Consider the following 24,682-nt stretch of genomic DNA (forward strand, 5'->3'; position numbering starts at 1 on the left):
TTTTGGAGTAGGTCAAGTCTTTGGAGTTGGTAAATTGTACATTGTTTGATTCAAACGAGTCATTGTTTCTATTAATTGTGGTAGTACTTGAAAATTCAGCTTGGAAGCTGAATTGTTACCCTAGTGGTAAGAGTAACAATTTTCATTAGAAATATTATTGTTCATACCAATATAGATATAGAATACCTTTTAGTAATATGAGAAAGGATATGTAGGATTGATGAATGGTATTCCACATATTTGGAGGATTGTTTTGATTCTGAGAATACGATAGAAATTGTGTTTGGAAGAGTAATTTGATTAGGAAAAACTTTAGCCTTAGTTGGATTCATTTATGATAATAGTATTACCATGCCGCCAATAAATGATTTCTGGCAAAACACTATCTTTATGGATACATAGATCGATCTTCTTTTGAAAACTATTATATGGGGAGTAAAATCTTGGTCTTGAGGATTTATGTGAACATTAGGAACAAATCATTTAGAGTTAAAATAATTGATAACTCATGATGGATAGAAGAGTTATGACAATCATAAGAGAGAAAGTCTCAAGTTTAAGTTATTAACTAGTCAGTTATCGAACTACCACCTAGGAAGATGACTGATTGTTGCGATTATAAAGAAGTAAGTTAGTCCTAGACCAGTAGAACTCCTTGAGGTTTTTATTAACTTGAAGATTACTGAGAGTTTGGATATGCATGATTAAATGCATATTTATATGAGTCATTGGATCATGTCATATATATGAAAATCCCTGAAAGAAATAAAATGGAGCACATAAAACATCTACCAGAAGATAGAAACACAAATATGAATATTTGTGAAGTATTATTTTATTATTATAAAGCAAAATTACAGAAATTTGAGGCTCTTTGCCTCAATCTTTAAACGCTCTTGCTCTTCAAAAATCTGCATGCATTTCCTATCTAAAGGAGTAGCCACTCGAAAAGAAGAGTTAAGTAAAGATTTTAAATCTCTGTTCTCTCGCTTTACTGCTTCTATCTTCATGTTGGATTCTATAAGAAGCCACTGAAGGATAGAAATTTTCTCCTGGAGTTTGTCAACCCCACCAGTCTTGGATTGCAGTTGCTAAGAATATGCGACAATGGCTGATGAGTATCGAGTACCGAGACTCACAAGCTCGTAAATAAGTTCATTATCTGACTTATTAGTTAGATCATTATTGGATTGCATTATAGCACCTACGGAAGAAGCATAAACAACTGGTGAACAAGGTGCAGAATACCTCATGTTTTGGTAATGAGAAGATTGCTGAGCCATTGCAAAGTGAGTAAGCAGAAAGAGATTGCAGAGTAAGAATGCAGACTAATTTCAGAAAAGTGAAGAAGATGAGATGAGAAAGAAGATGAACTGAATAATTCTTTTATAGAGAAAATTATGACGAATCATCTCTCGTGAATCATTTCTCTACAAGAGACAAGAGCAATGTAGTATCATAGCTGCGGTGCATGACAATTACAGAAGAACAAAGTAGTGTCGTAGCTATGCGGCGCCTGACAACTACAGAAGACCTATAAAAATCATGCGCATCAGAGTTGTCTGGTCTAAAACAGAGGGCCACCGATTTAAAAAAAAAATAGAGAGAGAGAGGATAACAACTTAATTTTGATGAATTCTCTACTAACTTTGGTATTTACAAGAACACTTAAAATATATCGCCTATGTTTTTCTAAAGAAGAGTTTCGGAAGATTATTTACTTGAAATTTTAAGTTTGGAGAGTGTGTCGAAACAACTTGGCCAACCTTGTGGAAAGAAGTATAATATAATTGTTGATTAAAATAAGAGAGTTAAGGAATGACATAATCTCAAAGGTAAATATATACGGGGTAGACACTAGGTTGGTAAGCAACACATATTCCTTAACTTGTTATTTCTTACTTACTTCGATTTCGAGGACGAAATCTTTTTTTTAGGAGGGGAGATTGTAACAGCCCGCTAGAAATTCAATGGTGAAATTTCTATTAACTTTAGGAACCTCGTGAAAACCCCATAAGTTTTCACGAATCCATTAATCGTATAGGTTTTTGTCTAACTACATAGTTAGTGTTATTATTTACTATGGTATCAGAAGTGTGTTTTTTATTATTGGAGATAGTTAGAAGTGTCAAAATGTATTATGGTTTGTGCCATTAGACTCGGAGGGTTATTTAAAGTCTTATGGCGTAATAACATTTTTTCATATTTTCGGTCAAAACGTCTGTTCAAAACTGTAGATATTATTGGATAAAAAGAAATATCTTGAGGTAATTTTCATGAATATTATTGGGTAAAAATATTTTGAGTTGATTTTTATAGATATTATTAGATAAAAATATCTTAAGTTGATTTTTTGTAGATACTATTGGATAGAATATTATGAGATAATCTTTTATAGATATTTTGGGTAGGAGAAAACTACACTCAACTCTCAACTCCAGCCTCACCTCTTCCATATCTCATCCATAAGTATCTCCAGCCACCTCTCCCCACGAAATTATCTTCATTTACACTTTTCATTGAAAGAATATCAAACACTCTCTCTCGGACAGCTTTTAGGAGGTCTTTTGCACGCCCATTTCGAAGCTGTTATAGGTATTTTATAATAAAGTCTCCTTCATATAAGTTGTTCCTTTTTTAGTCTAGTTTACATGGATATCTTATTTTCCCCATTTGAAGATCATTTGGTCAGTCAAATATTGTGTAAACTATAGAAAGGTCATTCTGGGAGACAAACTGGAGAATATGTTATAGTTTGGAGTTTTTGACCAAGCTAATGGATAGATATTGGTCCGAAATTTTTATAGAGTATTGTTAACATGTATATATGACTATTGGTTGAGGATTTTTACATGATTAAAGGTTTTCATGAAAGATTTTCTTAGATTTAGAAACTTAGAAACTGGAAGAGGAAAAATAGTTTCTGTTTTGAGAAAGTTTAACTCTTTGGTGGTCTAAACCTATTCTAATGACTTTGATAATTTTATTGGAGGATCCTAAACATCTTATATACATGTTATATTATTATTTTGAAGATATTTGATGTTAGTTTCAAAGATATGAAATTTTATGTAAAGAGATATTCAGATAAGCCAAAGTGTGGATATTCTTGGCTAAATTTATGTTTTGGTTAATTTCTAACCATGTGATCTTGAATTAGAAGCTTATATATGTTTTAGGACATCTTTTTAAACCATGTAATGGTTTGGTTTGAAGATTATCTATTTATAAGTCATAGATCAAGAGATTTATCAAAACTAGTTGAGGAAAAAGTTTTTGTTTTTGGACTAAGTGTAAAACCAAAAACTCCAAATGTTATTTTGTGATTTTGGTGACTTTAGTTTGATGATTTAAAGCATGGTTGATGTTAGGATGATATTATGAATATGTTAGAAGTAAGATTTGATTTTTGAAATTCTTGGAGATGTTTTGATTTAAGGTCAAAACTTGTGATTCAAGTGCTTGGATCTTTTTACAAAAAAGTTTGGTGTTGATTATTAGCTTTTTCTAAATGGATGTTTTAAGTATGGTTTTGAACTCAGGATTGGAAGATGTTTATTGCAAAATTTTGGTTTAAGCATGAGTTTTGAAGTTGGAAGGAATTGCAACAAAAATCAAGGGAAATGGCCTATGGATGTTTCGGCCATAGTGTGTTCTTCATAGTTGTGTTTTGTTTTAAATTTTAGAAAGTTGATATTTAAGTTTAGGACAAAATTTACATGAGGAATGTAAATTTTAGAAACTTTTGGAATTAGTATGCAAAATCCTTAAGTTATGGGTAAAACGGTCATTTTCCCACATGTAGAGAGTAAAATGAAAATTTTACTCTTTAAGTTAGTATTTTCCATATTTCAAATATTTAGTGATTTAGTTCTAACTTTTAGAATCACTAATTACAGTTCCTCGTGGTCACACTTGAAGTTTTATAAGAAACGCGGAGATCGAGGTAAGTTAGCTTTTAACTTACTAGCAGTCTACTGTGTATGTGTGCTAAGTAAAGGAACTACAGTGTATGTATGTATGTTATCATATATGTCATGCCATGCCAAGTTATCACGTAATTTTCTATTATACAGAATTTATTCTGTCGTCAATTTTTATCTGTTACATAATATATTCTGTCATGTATTACTGTACCTTACAAGTACGTCATGCTAAGTATGTCATCTATTATATGTATGTCAAGTCATGTAATATTCACTGTTACAAAAATGTCATGTTAAATATGTTGTCTATTATATGTTATGCAATGTTACGAAATATTTCTATCTCAAGTTGGTCATGTATTTCAAGTTATATTCAAGTCACGTTATGTTACGTCAGGGCTTCAGTCATTTCGTATTCTAGTCACGTTTCATCTTGATTACTTATGTATGGGGTCACAACAATTGTGATGCATACACTACGTGAGACACAGCAATTGTGACATGTAGAATACATGGGGCCACAACAACTGTGGAGTATGTATTTTTCATGTTAAGTCAAGTTTGTGTAGAATACATGGGGCCACAACAACTGTAGAGTATGTATTTACACGTAGAATACATGGGGCCACAATAACTATGGAGTATGTATTTTTCATGTTAAGTCAAGTTTCAGATCAAGTTCATGTCAAGTCAAGTTCAGTTCATGTTTCAATTTAAGTTATGTCAATTATGCTATGTTGTACGCCAAGTTATGCTTTAATTACTTATGAATTTGATTATGCATTTATATTTTTACTGTCATGCATGCATCATTAGCTTGTGTTGAAGTTTTTTGTTAACTTACTGAGATTTGTAATCAAATCTCACTTTGGTAGTCCCAACTACCATTCCCCCCGAATGGTAGATCTTGTTATAGGACCTGAAGGAGAATCAGAAGCTGATCAACTAGACACAGTTGACTAAGCGACGGTGTGACGTCAATGTTAATATAGTAGTTAACGTAAATTACTACTTGTACAATGGAGTTGCATCTTTAGTATTTTTTGGATCATAACCATTTTGGACTAGTGTTGTGATCTACTCAATGGGTCTTTATGTATGAAGTATGTTTTAAGCATTTGGGATATTTTCAATTTGGTGCATAGTATTGCTAAAGAAAAAAATTATCCACTGCGAATATTGCATAATGTTAGATGCATGTTAGGAACATTGCATCTTATATGTTATGAACGAGGGCAGGTAACCTTGTGTTGCATGTCTCGACGCTTCAAATGTCCGTTCGATCCCAAATGGAATTTGGGGGCGTCACAGGTTGTACAAAAAAAGGGTGGAATGACGGTGGTAAAAAATGACAATAATGAGTTTATTCTTACAAGAATAGTCACGGGCTAGCATGTATGCATGGATTACTGTAAGTTGAACAAAGCAACAAGGAATGATCATTTTTCATTTCCATTCATTGATCAAATGTTGGATCAATTAGCTGGATATTCCTATTATTGCTTTCTAGATGGTTATTCGGGGTATAACCAGATTGCTATAGCCCCTGAAGATCAGGAGAAAACTACATTCACATGTCCCTATGGAACATTTGCTTTTAGGAGGAAGCCCTTCGAATTATGCAACGCCCCAGTGACATTTCAACGTTGCATGATGGTTATCTTTTCTGATATTGCGGAAGATAAAATGGAAATTTTCATGGATGACTTTTCAGTTTTTGGTACATCTTTTGAACATTGTTTGCATAATTTAGCTCTTATTTTGCATAGATGTGAAGATAAAAATCTAGTCCTAAACTGGGAGAAGTGTTATTTCATGGTACAAGAAGGGATCATGCTTGGTCATAGAGTTTCATCTAAAGGAATTGAGATTCATCGAGCTAAAATTGCAACTATAGAAAAACTACCACTCCAAAGAATGTGAAGGAAATCAAAAGCTTTTTGGAACATGTTGAATTTTATAAAAGATTTATAAAGGATTTTTTTAAACTCTCTAAACCTTTATGTAATCTTCTTGAAAAAATATCTGCATTTGATTTTGATAATGTTTGTTTGCAGGCCTTTAATGCAATCAAGGATAAACTAGTTTCAGTACTAATTATGATTGTACCTGATTGGAGTCAACCTTTGAAGTCATATGTGATGCAAGTGACTTTGCAATTGGAGCAGTTTTGGGACAAAGGCAAGACAAACTGTTTAGGGCCATCTATTATGCAAGCCGGACATTGAATGAAATTCAATTAAATTATACAACAACTAAGAAGGAGATGCTTGTCGTGGTGTTTGCTTGTGACAAATTTCAGTCTTACCTCATTGGTACAATGGTGATAGTATTTACTGATCATGCAACACTTCGCTATTTGTTTGGCAAGAAGGATGCTAAGCTTAGGCTAATTTGTTGGATCCTACTTCTTCAAGATTTTGATTTGGAGGTTTGAGATAAGAAAGGAAGCAAAAATTTAGTTGCTGATCATCTCTCCTAGCTAGAGCAAGAGGAAAAAAGACCATATTCAGTGATCCAAGAAGCATTCCCTAGCAAGCAGTTGTTTGCATGTGAGATCAAGCTTCTTTAGTATGCTGATATTGTAAACTACCTAACTTGTAAAGTGTTGCCACTAGATCTTAGTTACCACCAAACGCAAGAAGTTTCTGCATGATGTGAAATATTATCTTTGTGATGAGCTTTTACTGTTCAAAAGATGCCCTGATTAAATATGTGCTAGAAGAAGAGATGCAAGCCATTCTCCATCATTGCCATTTATCATCATATAGAGGACACTTTGGAGCAACCCGAACAGCAACTAAGGTACTTCAAAATGGTTTCTTTTGGCCTTCTATTTTTCGTAATAGTTATACTTTGGTGAAAACTTGTGACTAGTGTCAACGTATGGGAAATATTTCAAGACGTCAGGAGTTACCATTGAAAAATATCTTAGAGGTTGAGTTATTTGATATTTGGGGAATATGTTTTATGGGGTCTTTTCCTCCTTCTTTTGGTTTTGTTTATATCTTATTGGTAGTTGCTTATGTGTCAAAATGGGTGGAAGCAATTGCTACAACAACAAATGATGTAAAGGTAGTGCTCAAATTTTTGCATAAGAATATATTTACAAGATTTGGCACTCCACAAACTATTATTAGTGATGAATGGACCCACTTTTTCAACAAGTTGTTTGATAATCTTTTTTCTAAATATGGTGTGAAGCACAAGATAGCACTTGCCTACCATCCTCAAACTAATTGCAAAGCTGAAAGTTCAAATTGAGAAATCAAGAACATCTTTGAGAAGACGGTTAACACCAATAGAAAGAATTGGACAAAGAAACTTGATGATACTTTGTGGGCATACCATACAACCTTTAAAATACCTATCGGAATGTCTGCTTATCGATTAGTGTCTGAAAATGTATGTCATCTTCTTGTAGAGTTGGAGCATAAAGCTTATTGGGCTATAAAAAAAGTTTAATTTTTATTTGAAGGCAACAAGGGAAAAGTGACTCTTCAATTGAATGAGATGGATGAGTTCCAGGATGATACTTATGAAAATGTAAAGATTTACAAAGAACGAACGAAGAAGTGGCATGACAAACAAATTCTTAAGCGTGAGTTTGCACCAGGATAGTAGATTTTACTCTTCAATTCACGACTCAAACTCTTCCCGGGTAATTAAAATCAAGATGGATAGATCCTTATACAATTGACAAAATTTCATCTTTTGGAGCAATAGACATGAAGGACAAGACAAAGAATATATTTAGAGTTAATGGTTAGAGATTGAAGTACTACTTTGGACAATAAGTGGAGAGGAACTATGTATTTATTCCTCTTGGAGATCCTAATTGCTGAAGATTGAAAAGTCTGAGTGTAGACTTTAAAACAAGCGCTTATGGGAGGCAACCCATAGAACTTTCTTTTATTCTTTTATTTTTTATTATCTTTATTATTTTTTAATAATTTAGATTTTGATACAGTTTTATTTAGTATAAATAAAGAGTTGAAAATTACAAATTACGACTAATTCACCATGAAACCAAAGAAGTTCCTTTCATTTTTTCAATCATTTTCACTTTTGCATTACAATGAGGACATTGTTTAGTTTAAGTTTGGGAGTATAAACTCCTAAAGTCATTTGTTATTCTTTTTTGTTATTTTTTTTTATTTTACTTGTGATTTTATAAGTCTTGAGTTGTTTGATTATCTTACCAAGCATGTATTTGAGTATGATTGAATTCTCTGACTCTTAAATTTGTGATTGATGATTGTTTTGAGAAAAATTTTCAAAAATTTCTTTTATGTCAGGTGGAGTTTTGTGGATACTTTGATTTAAATATTTGACCTTGAATATAATTGAGCACATAGTCATTTTTCTTTTATTCCATTTTACTTATGAAGAGAAGAAGTTGAATTAACTGGAAGAGGGAAGTTCAATCTTACTTTGTTCTAGAATCCATTGATGGATCCTTAAGGTGAAATCCTAGTTGATACCAAATATTAGAGAAATGGCCTAGACAATTTTTTTTTGTCATAACCAAAAAGTTTTTCTAGCCATTCTAAGTATCATGACATCATTGTATGGTGTATTTCCATAGTTAACCCCCTTGAGCCTTATTTTTTCATTTGTTTTTTTTTAATTACATAAACCATTCCCGTTCTAAACCTGAAAAAACCATAAATCTACCTTTTATAGTTTTGAGAAAATACTTTGGTGGAAATTTACATTTAAAAGAAAGCTAGTTCAAAGAAAATTATCCATATTATGTTTGCTCTGTTTGATCAAAGTGTGAAAAAAAAAAGAAAGTGAATGGCCAAAAAAAAAATGCTGAAGTGGTTGAAAATTTAAAAAGGCTACGAGAATTGAGGTGGCTGAAAAAAAGAAAAGAAAAAAAAAAGAAGATGAAAAAAAGAAGAAGAAAAAACTCAACAAGTGGAGTGTGTATCACTGCAGATTTTGTTAGAGTAGTTGGTATTGTTTCATTGATTACAACAATAATAATGCCACCAGTATGAGCATATAATTGAGAAAGAGTTATGATTTGAATCATGTGAATATCTCTTTTATTGTTCTTTCCACCAAGTATTTTTTCAGTTTACTTTAATTTTCCATATCCATTTCTTTCTTAGCTCTCACCCTGTGGCCTGTCATTACAATTTGATTAAAAACCTTTTGATCTTTGATTTTGGTGTTGACTACATTAGTGGAGAGGATTTCTGAAAACCGGACTTATGGGGTTAAGTTTTGAGAGAATTCTTCTGATTTTAGTTGTTCTACTTTTATTTGAATTTGTAGGTAGTTTGAGGTTAAATTGACTATATCACACACACAAACTCAAGGTCTTAGGTTTAGGTTGAAGTAAACCCTTAACTCTTACTTGAAAAATTACTAAATTTTTTTATTGATTTTTCTACTATCTTTGATATTAAAAGAGTAAGATACTAGTGATAAAATCTAAATTCAGATCATAACTTGGTAAGTGATGATACTTCTCTATGGGGTCTAGTTGATATTTTCTGCAGTAGTATTTTATTTTATTTTCTTTTTATTTGAGGACAAACAAAGTTGTAAGTTTGGGGGTGTTTGATGACTTGCATAATTTAGTATATTTTATCACTTCTTAACTTTAAACTTTAATCTAATTTTATTTATTTTTGTTGATTTTAGGTTTCATTATTATTATTTAAATTATATTTCAGATTTGAAGAAAATGAAGATCAAATTTTTAGAAGCCTATCATCGAAAGACATTCTCTCATTTAAATGAAAATTCATCTGAATATGAGAGCTGGTTATCAGAACTGCTTTAAAGATAAATATCAAGTTGAAATTAAAAATAAAAAAAAAATTGAAGGAATTAAAAAAAAAAATAAAGAAAGAGATGATTTGACTTGGTCTTAGAGGTGGAAAGGAGATGATTTGAATTAAAGCATATTATGTGAGCCCTTTTGATTTTTTGGGATACTTTGACTTAGTAAAAAGCTTTGAAGCTAATTATGGTAATATGTTGCATGCAAGATGAAAAGTTGGAGATTTAATTTTTATTTTACTGGTTGACATGCAAGCACACAACGGAAAAGAAGGGGCACTCGCGTTTGAGGACACTGCATTAATTGGAGTTTTTTGGTTGGACTTGGTCCTTAGGAAGATTTGCTTTATCATGTGCAAGTTGGAGCCTTTTAATTGGAAGGAAAAAAGAGAGTTATGGAGGTAAGAAGAAAGAGTAATGTTACATACAGTCATTTTTGTGCACTTCCAGCGCACTCCACTGATATGATTGGTTGAATTAATTTTTTTTTAATACACAACTAATCATATCACTGGAGTGCACAAAGGAATCCGCGAAAATGACTGCACATAAAATTTTCCAAGAAGAAATGAAAAAAAAAAGGGGGCAGCTTTAGTATTATTGGAGGCTTGTTTTCTTTGGGGACGAATGGCAAAGGACGCTGCGATTGGGATGCGGCCGAGAGAAAGTGAATTCTAGAAAAATTGAACAACAACACTGCAGGACTACGAGATTATTTTTTCAGTATTTATTTTCCTTTTATTATTTTAAAAAAAATAATGAATTTATTTATATTAAATTTAATTTTTAGTATGTATTAAATTTTCTTTATTATAGAAAAATGATGTAATCTAGTTTTGAGCTATACTTAATTTTTTATACTAATTTAAAATAATTTTTTTTTTATTCGTATGATCTATTCTGAGTTTATTATTTCTAATTAACTGGCTATTAATTAGATGATTTTAATCTTGTGATTTTTTATCGAAAGAGGGAATTATAGGATAGATCTTGAATATTTCGGCATAGGTAAATGAGATCGAAAGATTTATATAAATCTATGTGGTATTAAAATCATTAATCTTATTGTTTTCTTGTTTTATTAATTTGTATACTCTTGTGTACAATGATGAGCAAGAATAATTCTAATTAACTATTGAAAGAGGTTTTTGAATAAATTAGAAATTTGTTAATAAATAAAAAGAATTAAATTCAATTAGTTAGATGAGTAAAGCGTACTGATGGATTACATGAAATAGATTTGTACACCATGCACACGGCTCTCATGCACACACGTTTCTTTCTCTTTCTTATCCTAAGCTTCAACCATCTATATTTATATTTATAATCTTTTGCACAACTCCCTCAATTAGGGTTGTCGCTTATGATCCTTACTTCCTTTGATCCCTTTCTTTTCATTCTCTCCCACGTATGTTGAAGAACCAGGCACCAGTAGCATTCTGTAGGCCATCTAGAGACTCTATAGCATTATCCCCGCACACACAAACGCCTCCACTGTTGGAAACTGCAATTTGCACGTCCTTCACATTCACAGAAGCCCAACCTGGATTTCTTCAAACGGACAAAGCCAACTGTCCAACTTCATGCACAGCAACACACCCAGCCTCCATCACACAGTACATCTCATCAAAAACCCAGCTGTTGTCCCCTGTTTTAGCCCCCGAAAACAGAGCAACAACAGCCCAGTGCCCTTTCCGTTCAAAGCCACCACGCTCGGTGCCAGCCCCTCCTTATCGTTACCACCGGCACAATAAACTTCGACGGTCACTCCATGCTACTCCTTGTCCGCCGTGTCCCTCTCGCCACCCAGCCGCCCAGCTCTGAACGAATACCTGGTGCAACCTCCTTCCTTGGTAAGCCTCGTTGCTGCCTCCTTTTTCAAACTTGAAAACAAATTTCAATTTTAATGGATCTCGAAAGTGTCGTTGACGTGTAGTTGGTTTAAGTTTACAATTTTAGTGAGTTTTCCATTGCATGCATTTCTGGTTCCGGTAAAATGTTGCCCTGCATATAGAGGTATTTTGCTCTTTAGGTAAGGTTACGGAAGATTAAATCTAGAATATTACGATTTTACCCTAGATTTTTAAGCCAAAACATAAATTTATTTTTTGGATGTAAATTGCATCATGAGCCTTAACGGTTTTCCGAAAATTTGTAATTATATTCTTTTAAACTGGGTCTAGTTTTACTTTATATTGGTACGTACAAATTATATTTTTATAGAAATATTTTAGAATTAATGTACAAGTCAGAAGTGTTAATTGATATCGAGGTAACGTGGGAAGTGATTATATTTTAGTGTTGTTAGAGTTGTAGACGGTTGCTTTTAAGGAAAATTAGGTTATGTAGTATTTCAGGTTTTAGCATTGATATACTTGTTTGATTGGAAATTTATGAGAATACATGGCTATTTTATAGGTGACGACTGATTTTGTTCACTACTATTGTGGAGAAATTATATTAAGCTAAAAAGTTTAGGTAAGTGGGTTCCTATACTAGATTTTGCATAAAAAGAAAATAAAGTGAGGTTGACTTCTAAAATATGCATGTTTTGTTTTAAAAAATAATTGTGAAAAACAACCTCAATTATTTGTTTTGGTATTATTCATGAATTTTGTATAGAAGAGAAAGTATTTTTGTCGTGACTAGTGTAGACATAATCTTATTTTTGCACATTGTTTATGAACTTTGTAAAAAGAGTGAAAATGAGATTTTTAAAGTTTTGTTGTGGTTAAGATAAAGATACTTTGATTTTGTTTTGTTGAATATATGAAATGATCTGAAGCTACTTAGTATTTTATTCTGATATGATGTGTAAGCTGAAAAACTTTTGGCATGACTTTGCTGATTATGAATTTGATTCTGCTTTTGCTCTATTTAGTTACCGCCTAATCACAGGTTGTAATAGTAGATACGGCCTTATCACTGGTTATAATAGTGGATACAACCCAACCACGGATAATAGTAGTGGATACGGCCCAACCACAGGTTATAATAGTCGATATAGCTCTACCACATGTTATAGTAGTAGTCTCTGTTTGAGTACACACCTTGGTGACATAGTAATCATGTTTTGTCTGGTTATTCGCAGATGCACAACCCTACCACTAGGGTTATACATGGATTCTATTCTGATATGATGCTCTAATATGATAATAATGATGATCATTTATGCTATGCCAAATGATTATTTTTGAATAAGATTGTTTCTGAAAGTTTTGCTCTCATATTTTGATACATGTTTTGCATTCTGAAAGTAAATATTTTGATTTTAACATTCTGAAGGTGAATATTTTGTTCTGCATTCTGAACTCTATAAATGCTCATGATTACATACTAGTATATGTTCTTTGCTTATTGAGTTGTTGATAACTCACCCCTTATCTCCACAATATTTTTTAGATAACTTTGATACTTTAGTTGAGAGTTAAGAGTAAGAATTGTTAACAGGATTTGATGATCGTTGAGAAATAAGTGCTAGAGGATACAAGTAGTTATTTAGGAGTTTTTAATCGATTTATTTTGATGTTTTGAGTTATGGATATTTATGAGTGTTGGAGGAGATTTTAATTTATTTTATCGAGGTTTTACTTCGATATCTTGAATCTTGATGGAAGAGCAAGTACATTTCGTTTGAATAAATGGATTTATTATTTTGGAGTCTTTGGATTAATATGGTTGTGTTTTGGAGATGTTTTCATGTTATAAGAGTTAACTCTTCAACTCCTAAGTGGATATAATACTAGAGTTTACAAGTTTTGTGCACTTATTTAAAAAAATAGAGTCCACCAATACAAAAATAATTTTTTTCATAGATTTATCAATTTTTTTTTTTTTAAAATTGTGAATATTGGAGATTCTAAGACTTTAAATATCATTTTTTTTAAAAGAAAAGACTTTTGAATTTTATAAACTAAATATACATGAACACACGGGTATATATCTATGTATTATATAGAATTTATTTATTTATTTATCATAAGAAGACTCTAGATGCGGCTAGGAAGCTTTCATATTTTTAAAAGATTTGAAAGAAATTTTTTGGGGTTAATATTATTTTAATTTTTTTAGAAATTATTATTGGAGTTTGAGCAATATTTAGTTTTTATTTTAGACTCAAACGTTTTATTTTTATTTTTATTTGATTAATTATACATTAGATTGCTTATATTTCCCATTTATGATATATGTCAAAAGCAGTTAAACTGGGGGGAATGGAGTGCAATTTTAAAAGAGCACGAGACAGCCCCCTTCGCCCGTTCTCTCTCCGTTCTCTCTCCATTAAATCCTAACAAACCAGATCGACCGACGAGGGTGGGAGTTTCGGCTCCTCCCTCCTCCCTTTCCCCTTCTTCTCTCTTTTTGCTGTTTCTGTGTTAATTTTTCCTTTTGTTTTGGGTTTTTGTGGGTTTTCAAGTAAATAAAGAAGGGGAGTTCTGGTGGGAGCGTTTCCAGCCATCGACCGTCAACACACAACCCACCAGAGCGTTGCCCAGTTGCTGATCTTCGAGACTACCGAACGCAACGCTAGAAGGGAGGGAGCGTAGCCCGCACGCGCAGGACGGAGTCTCGGACAGACCCAGAGCGTGGCTATCACGCGCCACCGGGGAGCCACCTGCCGGATCAAGAACTGGCTTTTCTGGGTCCTAAGACTCCGGGTGATCATCGAACGACCGTCGGACCCCCTCTAAGAGTGGTTGTGTTGCACGCACCACTGGTTTGTTTTTTTATTCCATCTATTTTATTAGTTTTTCTGGCTTTCGTCTGTCCGTTGATCAGTGTTATTTCTGGGTTTTGTTTTGTATTACTTGTTGTAATACAAGTAATACAAAAAACCCCAGCGGGTGATGGGGTTTTTTGACCGGACACAACCTAAGGCTCGTGTTGTGGAGAAAGGCAATCGGTGTTACGACCAGTGGACATACGACCAACCTTTGATGGAGGTTCTGTGGTCCGCACGCGAGTTGGGTACTCGTGCTGCACTTGGGCTCCTGATGCTGTAGTCTGGGGTGGGTGTGCCGCCGGGCCCTCGCTGCTGCTCGGTTTCGTTGGTGTTTGGTTGTATGGTAGTGTAGTTTTTATGTTAGTTTGTTTGTAATAGATTATGAGTACGCTTTTGGACTTAGTGTCCAAAGTTATGATGTCCCTTAATCCACCTTCTTGGAAGGTTGGAGGCCTGATTATTCTGTTTTATACAGAGTGTTTTCTCTCTTCGGAGATGTTTAGAAGTTAAGACAATGTCCGCTACTTTGTATGCAGGGGTACTTCAGAGCAGATGCGTAGGTTGACTTATAGTCGGGATTTTCCTGTATTGATAAGTCACATTTGTAACTTCGTTATGATGAATGGATTTACATTTAAAAAAAAAAAAAGAAAAAGAGCACGAGACGACTCCCGATAATAGAATTTTATATATTTTTATTTTTTTCTTTACATATTTTTTAATAAATTTAAATATTTAAAAAAATATATTAATATATTAAAAATAACTTCCTTAATTATTAAATAAAAATAAAAATTAAATTATTTCTTTAATAAACGGTCGGAGACTCGGAGGGATGCATTTGGTAGAATAAAGTAATTTAATCCTTTTTAATATATTATTAAATATATTTTTTTAAAAGAATTTATAATATCATAAAAAAATATTTTCTTAATTATTAAATAAAAAAAAATTTATCGGATCCATTCGAGACCCAAAATTCTCGGTGACATATATTTCTATTTCTCATTTTAAAAATCCATGTGAGAAACATGACACGTACACGTTAATGACAACGCAATTATACTTGCCCTGTACTAGAGACACGTGTTAGATGTTTTTCTCAAAAACCGAAAACAACAGACAGAATCGAAATACGAGAGACCTTTACTCATCTCTCTTCCATTAATGTCCCAGAAAAAGGGAAGAAACAAATACAAGTCGAGAGACGCTCGCCCTATCTCTCTCTCTCTCCTTAGCTGTTAGATCGGACATTATGGCCCCCGTAACATTGCTGAAAACCCTGAATCCCTCCCGTTTGAAAACCTTCCTCTTGATCTTTTCCTTTCTCCTCATCTTCTACCTTCTCTCCCACCGCCACGCTCCTGTCTCGCATCTCCAAAGCGCGTCCCAGTCTCCACTCACGCGCCGCCACCTTCTCTTCGCTATCGCCTCCTCTTATCGTTCCTGGCCTCGCCGCAAGTCCTACGTCCGACTCTGGTACTCTCCCAACTGCACGCGCGCACTCGCTTTCCTGGATCGCGTCGCCCCCGATGCGGCCAGTGACGACAGCGTCCCTCCGGTTGTCGTCTCCGAAGACACCTCCAAATTCCCTTACACATTCCCGAGGGGCCTCCGATCGGCGATACGCGTGGCGCGCGTGGTGAAGGAGGTCGTCGATCGCGACGAGAAGGACGTTAGGTGGTATGTGTTCGGAGACGACGACACGGTCTTCGTCGTGGACAATCTGGTCAAAACCCTGGCGAAGTACGACCACGGGCGGTGGTTTTACATAGGTAGCAACTCGGAGGGCTACTATCAGAACGTGAAGAACTCCTTTGAGATGGCATATGGTGGTGGAGGCTTCGCAATAAGCTATTCGCTCGCAAGAGTTTTGGCCAGGGTTCTCGATTCGTGCTTGGTGAGGTACGCGCACTTGTACGGAAGTGATTCTAGGATATTTTCGTGCTTGGCGGAACTCGGTGTCGGATTAACCCATGAACCTGGGTTTCATCAGGTAAAATTTATTAACCATTTCTAATCAAGTAGTTTCGAGTTAGTCTAGAGTTTAATTTTGGTAACATTATGTGTTAGATTAGATATACTAGATTGTCCTAATGTGATGATGTAATTTCGAGTTAATCTAGAGTTTAAATTTGGTAACATTATGTGTTGGAGCTATGGTAGATTGTCCTGATGCCAATTCACAACAATGGTTTTTTAAGGCAAACAAACATATCGTGGGGGAGATGTTGAATGTTCTGACTTAGCAGTCCGCTGGCTTCGGTATTAGGTAATATCTGGACCTTCTATATAGGTAATGCTTCTTAGGTATAATCCAAGTTGAAGAGCGACTGAGCCAGTTCCCCATTAAGTGGAGATGTTGAACTCATAGGACGAGTTAATAGGCGTAGGAGTAGAAACTTCTTAAACTTATAGTGAATAAGAGAGGAGAGAAACCTTAGTTGTGATTCTGCTTGTCGATGTAATAAGAGAGGAGATTTGATGTAATGTTAGTTGGGGGATGGTGGCCTCCACCGGCTCTGGATCCACAATTGGATGTAATGTTATGTGGATCAGACCAGATTGGGAAGTTTATTTTGGTAAATCACTATTTGTTACAAAAGCTTAAGCGGAAGAGACGAGTTTAATCATTTTAATTTATATTCTATCACTTATCTCACTTGTGGGCTACATTTGCTTGAATACGGGGATCCAATGGGCCCAACAAGGGGACTATTTAAGTTGAATTATCACTTATTCCAAAAGTCTAAACAGCAGTTTAGCATTTTTGTTATATACGCTAAATGGGTTTGAGGACATGATTGTTAAACATTTTTGAGACAGCCAGAAGAAATAATAGTCTATCCATGTGGATCATGAATATGAATGCTAATTGCCTGAATTGTCTGTCATGTGGATCATGAATATGAATGCTAATTGCCTGAATTGTCTGTCATTTTAGTCGAGGAGTATTTCACTTGAATGTTTTAAGTTCTCTGTTTCAAGGCAGATTACGAGTGGAGGGTCAGAGCTTTTAAGTTTTTGGACCTTTATTGAATTCCTTTTTAAAAAGTCCTCGCTGCATCCTTTGTTGGGTTTGATGATGGTGGAAAATGATACAATCTACCTGATCTACTCTAGTTATGAGCTCTTGTGAATATGCATATGGTTGGGGGAAAAAACACATACTCTCTGCAACCTACCATATAATCTGTAATGTCTCCCTACCCAAACTATGAGTTTTGGCAATGCCCCTCCCAAACTACCAAGTAATTGAAATGCACATCATTGTCTTTCGAAAAGGAAAAATTAAGCCTAAAAATTCTCTGAAAAGACAAACTAACCTTATTAAATTTGAAAAAAAAAAAGCGAAGAGAAACATAAAACCAAAAATTTAAAATTATTTTCATAAAAATTATAAAATGATGAAAAACAAATAAGTAAAAAATAAAAAATAAAAATCTAGAAACAACTAAAATTCCAAAATAAAAATTCATCCAGGTGGTGCTTGGGCTAGTCAACTCAGGCGGTGCCTGGGTCTACCTACCCATGCTGGGTTTTTTTTTTTAATTGTGTTTTTCTATATTTACTTATTTAGTTTTTTGTTTGATAGTTTGCAAAAATTGGTAGTTTGGGGAGACATTTCAAGTTGCATGGAAGTTTGAAAGGGGTTTTATGTATTTTCTCCTTGTCAGTTTAAATGCGCATGCATCAAACAATAAGATATATTTTTTTTCTGCGGAGAAATTTACCCATCTGGCTGATTTGGTTCCCTGCATCCAGTGCCAATAATTTAAAAAAAAAAAAAAGAACATGCTTATCTGGCTGATGTGGATTGGCTGAATAACTTGATTATGTAACAATCCTATTGTTTTTATCGGGGTAATTCTCATATTAGTTCGACAAAAAATTGAGCTCATCTCCTAATCAAGTATTGTAGTTTTTGCGAGTTAAGTGACTGGTTTGTAAAAGCAGGTCACGATTTAGTTTTATCTTTATCAGGTTGACATGAGGGGGAATTTGTTCGGTTTGCTGTCTTCACATCCATTAGCTCCTTTAGTATCCCTTCATCATTTGGATGCTGTGGACCCAATCTTCCCTAACATGAGCAGGACTCTAGCAATGGGGCATCTTTTTGAAGCCGTGAATGTTGATCCTGGCAGGATATTGCAACAAACTGTCTGCTATGACCCTTCAAATTCATTGACTGTTTCAGTTGCATGGGGTTATGCGATCCAGGTGTTCGAGGGTAATGAATATCTCCCAGATCTCCTTCTACCGCAGAAAACTTTTATGCCGTGGAAGAGGGGAGTCTCTATTGATGCAAGTCGTTACATGTTTAGGACAAGAGAATATCCGAAAGATGCATGTAAAAGACCTCTTATCTTCTTTCTGGAAAGTGTGATACCCGATAAAGGTGGTGTCTGGAGCTACTACACTGGGCACATGGTTGGAGAGTGTGACAGACCTAATGCAATAAAGAACTTGACACGTGTCAAAGTGTTTTCTAAGATGCTTGAGCTTGATATGGAACAGGTATTGCTGAACTGGTTCGAATTTTCTTTTCAGTTCATAATTAGTTTGTTCGCACTTTAGTCCATTGGAGTTGGCTAGGCCTTACAAATTTTGTTTTATTTGTTCCAGATGAAGGCTCCTTGTCGTCATTGCTGTGACATTTTGCCCTCTTTTAATGAATCTATGGTCATTAAACTTAGACAATGCGGAGTTGATGAACTAATTTCCATGCATGTCTAGCATTTTATGTGGAGAGAACTTTTAAAGTACATGCAGAGGTTAGAAAGTTCTGAAGCAGTTTCTGGTCTCTTTATTTAACTTTTGGCATGCGAACTGCGAGGTAATTTCTCATTGCTTAAGGCTTTGCTTAGAAAATTACCCAAAAGTTAAATGATCTTTTTTTTTTTTTTAATTTTTTTATTAATTTTTGCGTTAGGGTATGTACCCACTCTCTCCAGCACTGGGGAGGCCCTGGATATGGCGGATTGGCGCCTTCCCGATGCTGGATCTTAGATCTGACGCTGGGAAGGTGCGGCACCAGGGAAGCAGTCCAGCGCTGGAGTGTCTGGTAGTCAGATCCAGCAGAGTATTGCGGCAACACCGGTGTCAAAAAATTTTCTGGTCACCAGGAACGTGTCGATGATTTTTCCAGATGTAAAGAAAGAATGTCACATGCCAAAGATGATGGATGACAAATAAGTGAAATGAAATGTGCAACATCTCTCATCGATTGCAGCGTAATTGTGATTACTCCCTATCAGACTCCGCCCTACAGAAACATGTGATGATGCATCACATGATGGGTTTGGGTCCATATCATGGACTAAAGATTCAATAATTTTAATTGGGTTATCTTTTGTGAAAGATAGTTGTCCATTCATGCGAGTGTAGCAAGTTAAGCAAGCATTCGGAAGAATTTTTGTGGAGTTTTTACTTCCCATTTGCCCTGGCATTTTACGAGTGTGCAGGAAAATATGATTGAAAAAGAAACCTTTTAAATCTGCCTCAGAATAAAATAATTTCTACATTTCTTGATAGTTGAACAAGCCACAAGAAACACGCCTCCATTGATAAACAGAAGCTCATAAGATTTTTAAGATAATTGAGCTCAAATATGCAAAATCTGACAAAACAACCGTACTTTCCACCATTTAAGGTACCGCAACCTTTGGAACTTTACGACACTCGTCCAGACTTCTAGTTATTTCAGCTGCATGTTTTCTTTCCCACCCCACTTCATTAATTCCTTGACCCAATATAGACTCTTTTAAAGCCATGAAGACATGTGGCCTCCTATTAGTATCTATCTTTGCTACCAAACTCATCAACTTGTTTGATTTTTGACTTGATTCCAATTAACCTACCATTTGGACGGCTCTGATTGGCCAGAGCATGGACTCTTGCTCTTCAAGACCTACCGACGTGCATTTACATGGAGAAGTAACTAACTTGGGATGTCAATATCTGTGTCTTTGCTTTCGCCGTAGTTTGCGGTAATCAATAAAAGTTTTATTTCTCAACCTTGTTTAGTTACTTTAAAAGGTCTTTTTGCAGGTAGCAACCCAACAACACCGAAACCTTTTCTTTGCCTTCTTCTCTCCCAAACATGCAGTTTGTTCATTCACCATCGAAAAACCAATCCTCTCGGTTGATTAACATAATTGTTACCTCATGTTCTGTATGTCTACTCTATCTTCTTGTGTCAATATTCCTCTCAGGTTCTTCAAAGATCGTACCTACATATTCCCCATCTGGTGATATTTCTGCACCGACCTCTCTTGAGCATATTGTGTTTGGAATTGCTTCTAGCAAGAAATCCTGGCCTAATAGGAAAGAGCATGTTCGGCTTTGGTGGAAGCCTCTTCAGACGAGAGGATGTGTGTTCATTGAAAGCCCTCTACCAGATGATGATAAAAATGTCAGCAGGAAGGATGGTACTTCGCTTCCTCCATTATGCATCTCCCAGGATACTTCAAAATTTCGCTACACCTGCAAGAATGGTCTGAGGTCAGCAATCCGTGTGGCGCGCGTTGTTTCCGAGACAGTGGCTCTGAATCATTCTGATGTGCGTTGGTATGTCTTTGGGGATGATGACACGATTTTCTTCCCAGAGAATTTGGTAAAGACTCTTTCAAAGTATGACCATGGGCTTTGGTACTACATTGGGACTCAGTCAGAGAGTGTACAGCAGAACATGGCTTTTGGCTTTAGGATGGCTTTTGGTGGGGCAGGTCTTGCTATAAGTTCCCCTCTAGCAAGAGTTTTGGCAAAGGTTTTCGATTCGTGTATAGAAAGATATCCACATCTCTATGGAAGTGATTCGAGAATCTACTCTTGCTTGGCAGAGCTTGGAGTAGGTTTGACACATGAACCCGGTTTCCATCAGGTATGAATTTGTAACCTCAAAAAAAAATAAAAAAAATAAAAAAAAAAAAAAAAAAAAAAAAAAAGAACAAGGTTCATAATTTGGGAAATCTTGTGACATTATTAGAAATATAATTTAACATGCCAATCTTTCTGCATTTTTTTTTTTTTTCTCTGGTTTGTGAAATTCAAGGTCGATATCAGGGGCGATATGTTTGGTCTGTTGGCTGCACATCCAGTGACACCCTTGGTATCCCTGCATCACCTGGATCACTTGCGCCCAATCTTCCCAAACATGACAACCACTGAAGCTATAACACATTTATTTGAAGCAGTAAATGTTGATTCCCAGAGGATCTTACAGCAAACAATCTGTTATGATAAATGGTTTTCATGGACCATTTCTGTGTCGTGGGGTTATGCTGTTCAAATATTCCCAAACCATATGTTTTTGCCAGATGTTCTCCATGCGCAAGAGACATTCTGGCAGTGGAAAAATGGAAATCTTCCGGGAGGAATCTACATGTTTAATACAAGAAAACTCCATCCCGACCCTTGTGACAGACCTACCATTTTCTTTCTAGATACTATATCTTCCAATTGGGATGGAATCAGCAGCATTTACAAGAAGTTGTTTGTAAATTGCTCAAATGACGTGGGCTCTCCAAGGAAACTGCAGGAAATCAGAGTATTCTCACATAAGCTAGACCTTCATGTTAAACGGGTATTTTTGACATACTAACTTTAATCAACTATGGGCACTTAGAATACCTTGAATTCATTGTTATTACTGGTTCCTGATCCCTATTCTCTTCTATTTTAGTTGCAGGCGCCAAGAAGGCATTGTTGTGATGTTTTGCGCTCTTCAAAAAGTGAAGTGATGGAAATTGGAATCAGAGAATGCAAAGAAGAGGAATTAATTCACATGCATTAACATCACCTTGCAGATTAGTCCCATTATGTATTCGAAATTCCTGATCATTACACACTGAGCTAGTTTCTCATTCAATTCACAAGACCAGTAAAGCAAAATCCCCATATCATGATTATGCATGAGAGATCCAAGGAGAACTTTTCGAGCTGTGTCGGAAATATCGCATCTTTGGTTACTTTGACAAGATCCATCAACGACGCAACTCTTACCTAATCTTACGCATACCTGGTTTTGTTAACATTATCTATTGTTTTACCAAAACTTATAAATTACTTTACGTAAAATCCTAATTTATCGTTAATGTAAAGAATATTACAGAAATAAAGAATGCCCTTTTGTGTTCACAAGGCTCTTTTACTAAGTTTCTGTTTATAAGCACTAGCAATGTTTTATCTATCTTCATTTTTATTCTTAAATTTGAATAAACTTTTTTTAAAATCATCTGTATTGGTTTATCTATATCTATAATTTTGAATAACTATGAACAGTTATTATTTATCTTTGAAGATGTTTTTTTTTTTCTTCAAACATTATTTTTATTATTTTTCCTTATCCAAGTTATGAATTTGTATGAAATTAGACCACACATAGAGTGTGTGTAGATTTTTCTATGTTGCTGAATATATATATGATAGATTGAATTTATTGGACTTGGATATTAAATTTGACTTAAATTTATTGGACTACCCAAATTTTAGAGAAAAAAAAAAGAATATAATAATATTTTATTATTATTTGGTCAAAAAATACATAATCTAATGTAGGAATTTTTCTTTATCTTTAAAATCAATCTTCAAAAAATGTAATTTTGAAGATGAAGATGCATAAACCATTACTAATTCCCGGAGTAAGTAGTCAAACATATCCATTCAGGAGCTAGCATATGGTTCTCTATGTAACCCCAGGTTACTCTGAAAACAAGGCTTTGCAATTACAAGCTACATCTAGGGGAAGCTCTGAAATTTTCTATATATAAAAAATAAAAATAAAAATACTACAGCTTGTTTTAGCATGAATGATGGAAAGTGAGCAGTTGGAGCAACTATTTCAGATAAAATTAGGAATCCATTTGGATGTTAAGAGTATATTAGATCATCTAAAATGGTAGGAAATTAGTTTATAAATAGTAATGAACTGTTTGTGAATAGTAGTAAATTAGTTCGAGAAGATTTGAAAACAGTTGTGTAGCCTGAACAGAAATCCTCCAAAACGGCTCAGGGAGGAGCTAGGCTTCCCCCTCTGCTTCCTTTGTCCCCCGTCTATTTCTTTTTAGGTTGTTTTTAGCTCGGAATTGCTCAATTTACTCCTTATACTATCTTACAAATTGTATGCATGGCTCCTCTAGCTGACAATCCCTTTTGTTTTCATGAGAAATGCCACTCAACGACCGACACTTGACTCACATGTAGCGTAGTTCACGTATGGTACCAGAAGAATCAGTGGCCTCAAATTTTCAAGATTTTACTTATCCCTTCCTATATATATGGCCTTAAATCTTCAAGATTTTAGTTAAACATGAGAATGCCCATTTTATTAACTAAAACTAAAGAGTTTCAAAGCTTGGTTTGGTCTTGCTGCTCGCGAACCCATGCATGGCCCTCATTGGGCATCATTTAGCGTCTAAGCCTGCCGCCATTGTCCTGAGATAGCTTCTAGTCTATGCCATGGCAGGCTAAATCAGTTTTGCCATGGAGAGAAGTTCCCATGAGGAAGAGAAAATAAGTGATCCATGCAACTTTATAATTATAGATCAACTAATATCGTTCTTCATTTTAACATGGCCAGCTTAATAGTTTGTTGGGCTCAAGGCAAAAATTTGGAGTGAGGTATTTTAATTTTAGAAAGTAAAATTTAATAAATTTATTTTACTTTTAATTTTTACATTACATTTTTTTTTTAAAAATCATTCTAATCGTTTTGCTAAGTAAAATTATTAATAAAGATTTTATACCACATTCTCAATTAATAATTGATTTAATCTTTTTTAAAAAATGATCGGTTTAGAGAGAGTTCTATCAAATTTAATTTTACAAAACGAGCTTTAGATTCTTAAAATTAATTATAATCATTATTGATTAATAAAGTTTTATAAACTATCCATGCATTTGGAAAAAAGTGGGCCATTGTTTCTTCAAAGGATTATACAACAATCTTTTATGAACAAAAATCTATATTTTTCTATTTATAATTTTCGTAATGTGTATTAAAATAATAATAACAAAAGACCAGTATATCTTTAGAATGAGATTACGTGAAAATAAGATGAGAATTTATATCACTTCATATCTCAGTACCAATACTAGAAATAAAAAGAAAATAGATGAGCAAAATTTTCATCATCATCATCAAGTGAACTCAAACGTAATAGAATTCTAAAAAAATAAATTCTAATGTTAACATATATATATATTTAGAAATATAATCATAAAGAATACTCAT

General features: G+C 34.4%; 2 protein-coding genes across 4 annotated transcripts; both read left to right on the forward strand.

Moving 5' to 3' along the window:
- Window positions 1–15,569: 15,569 nt before the first annotated feature.
- LOC122307463 lies at window positions 15,570–19,809 on the forward strand. Of its 3 annotated transcripts, none has more exons than XR_006241763.1 (4): window positions 15,570–16,444; window positions 18,670–18,966; window positions 19,075–19,285; window positions 19,382–19,809. XR_006241763.1 is itself a non-coding variant. In XM_043120357.1 (4 exons), exons 1-3 carry the CDS (start codon window positions 15,704–15,706, stop codon window positions 19,183–19,185), a joined length of 1,386 nt encoding a protein of 461 aa, XP_042976291.1. In that variant the 5' UTR covers window positions 15,571–15,703; the 3' UTR covers window positions 19,186–19,223; window positions 19,382–19,809. The 3 variants fall into 3 exon arrangements, 1 of the variants encoding a protein (XP_042976291.1); XM_043120357.1 differs by having other exon boundaries at window positions 15,571–16,444; window positions 18,433–18,966; window positions 19,075–19,223; XR_006241762.1 differs by having other exon boundaries at window positions 15,572–16,444; window positions 18,433–18,966.
- A 290-nt stretch (window positions 19,810–20,099) lies between these two features.
- On the forward strand, window positions 20,100–22,587 carry LOC122307462. The gene is made up of 3 exons (XM_043120355.1): window positions 20,100–21,331; window positions 21,503–22,033; window positions 22,133–22,587. Exons 1-3 carry the CDS (start codon window positions 20,552–20,554, stop codon window positions 22,241–22,243), a joined length of 1,422 nt encoding a protein of 473 aa, XP_042976289.1. The 5' UTR covers window positions 20,100–20,551; the 3' UTR covers window positions 22,244–22,587.
- The last annotated feature ends 2,095 nt before the right edge of the window (window positions 22,588–24,682 follow it).

The sequence above is a fragment of the Carya illinoinensis genome, chromosome 4 (assembly GCF_018687715.1).
Source record: "Carya illinoinensis cultivar Pawnee chromosome 4, C.illinoinensisPawnee_v1, whole genome shotgun sequence".
Classification (NCBI taxonomy): Eukaryota; Viridiplantae; Streptophyta; class Magnoliopsida; order Fagales; family Juglandaceae; genus Carya; species Carya illinoinensis.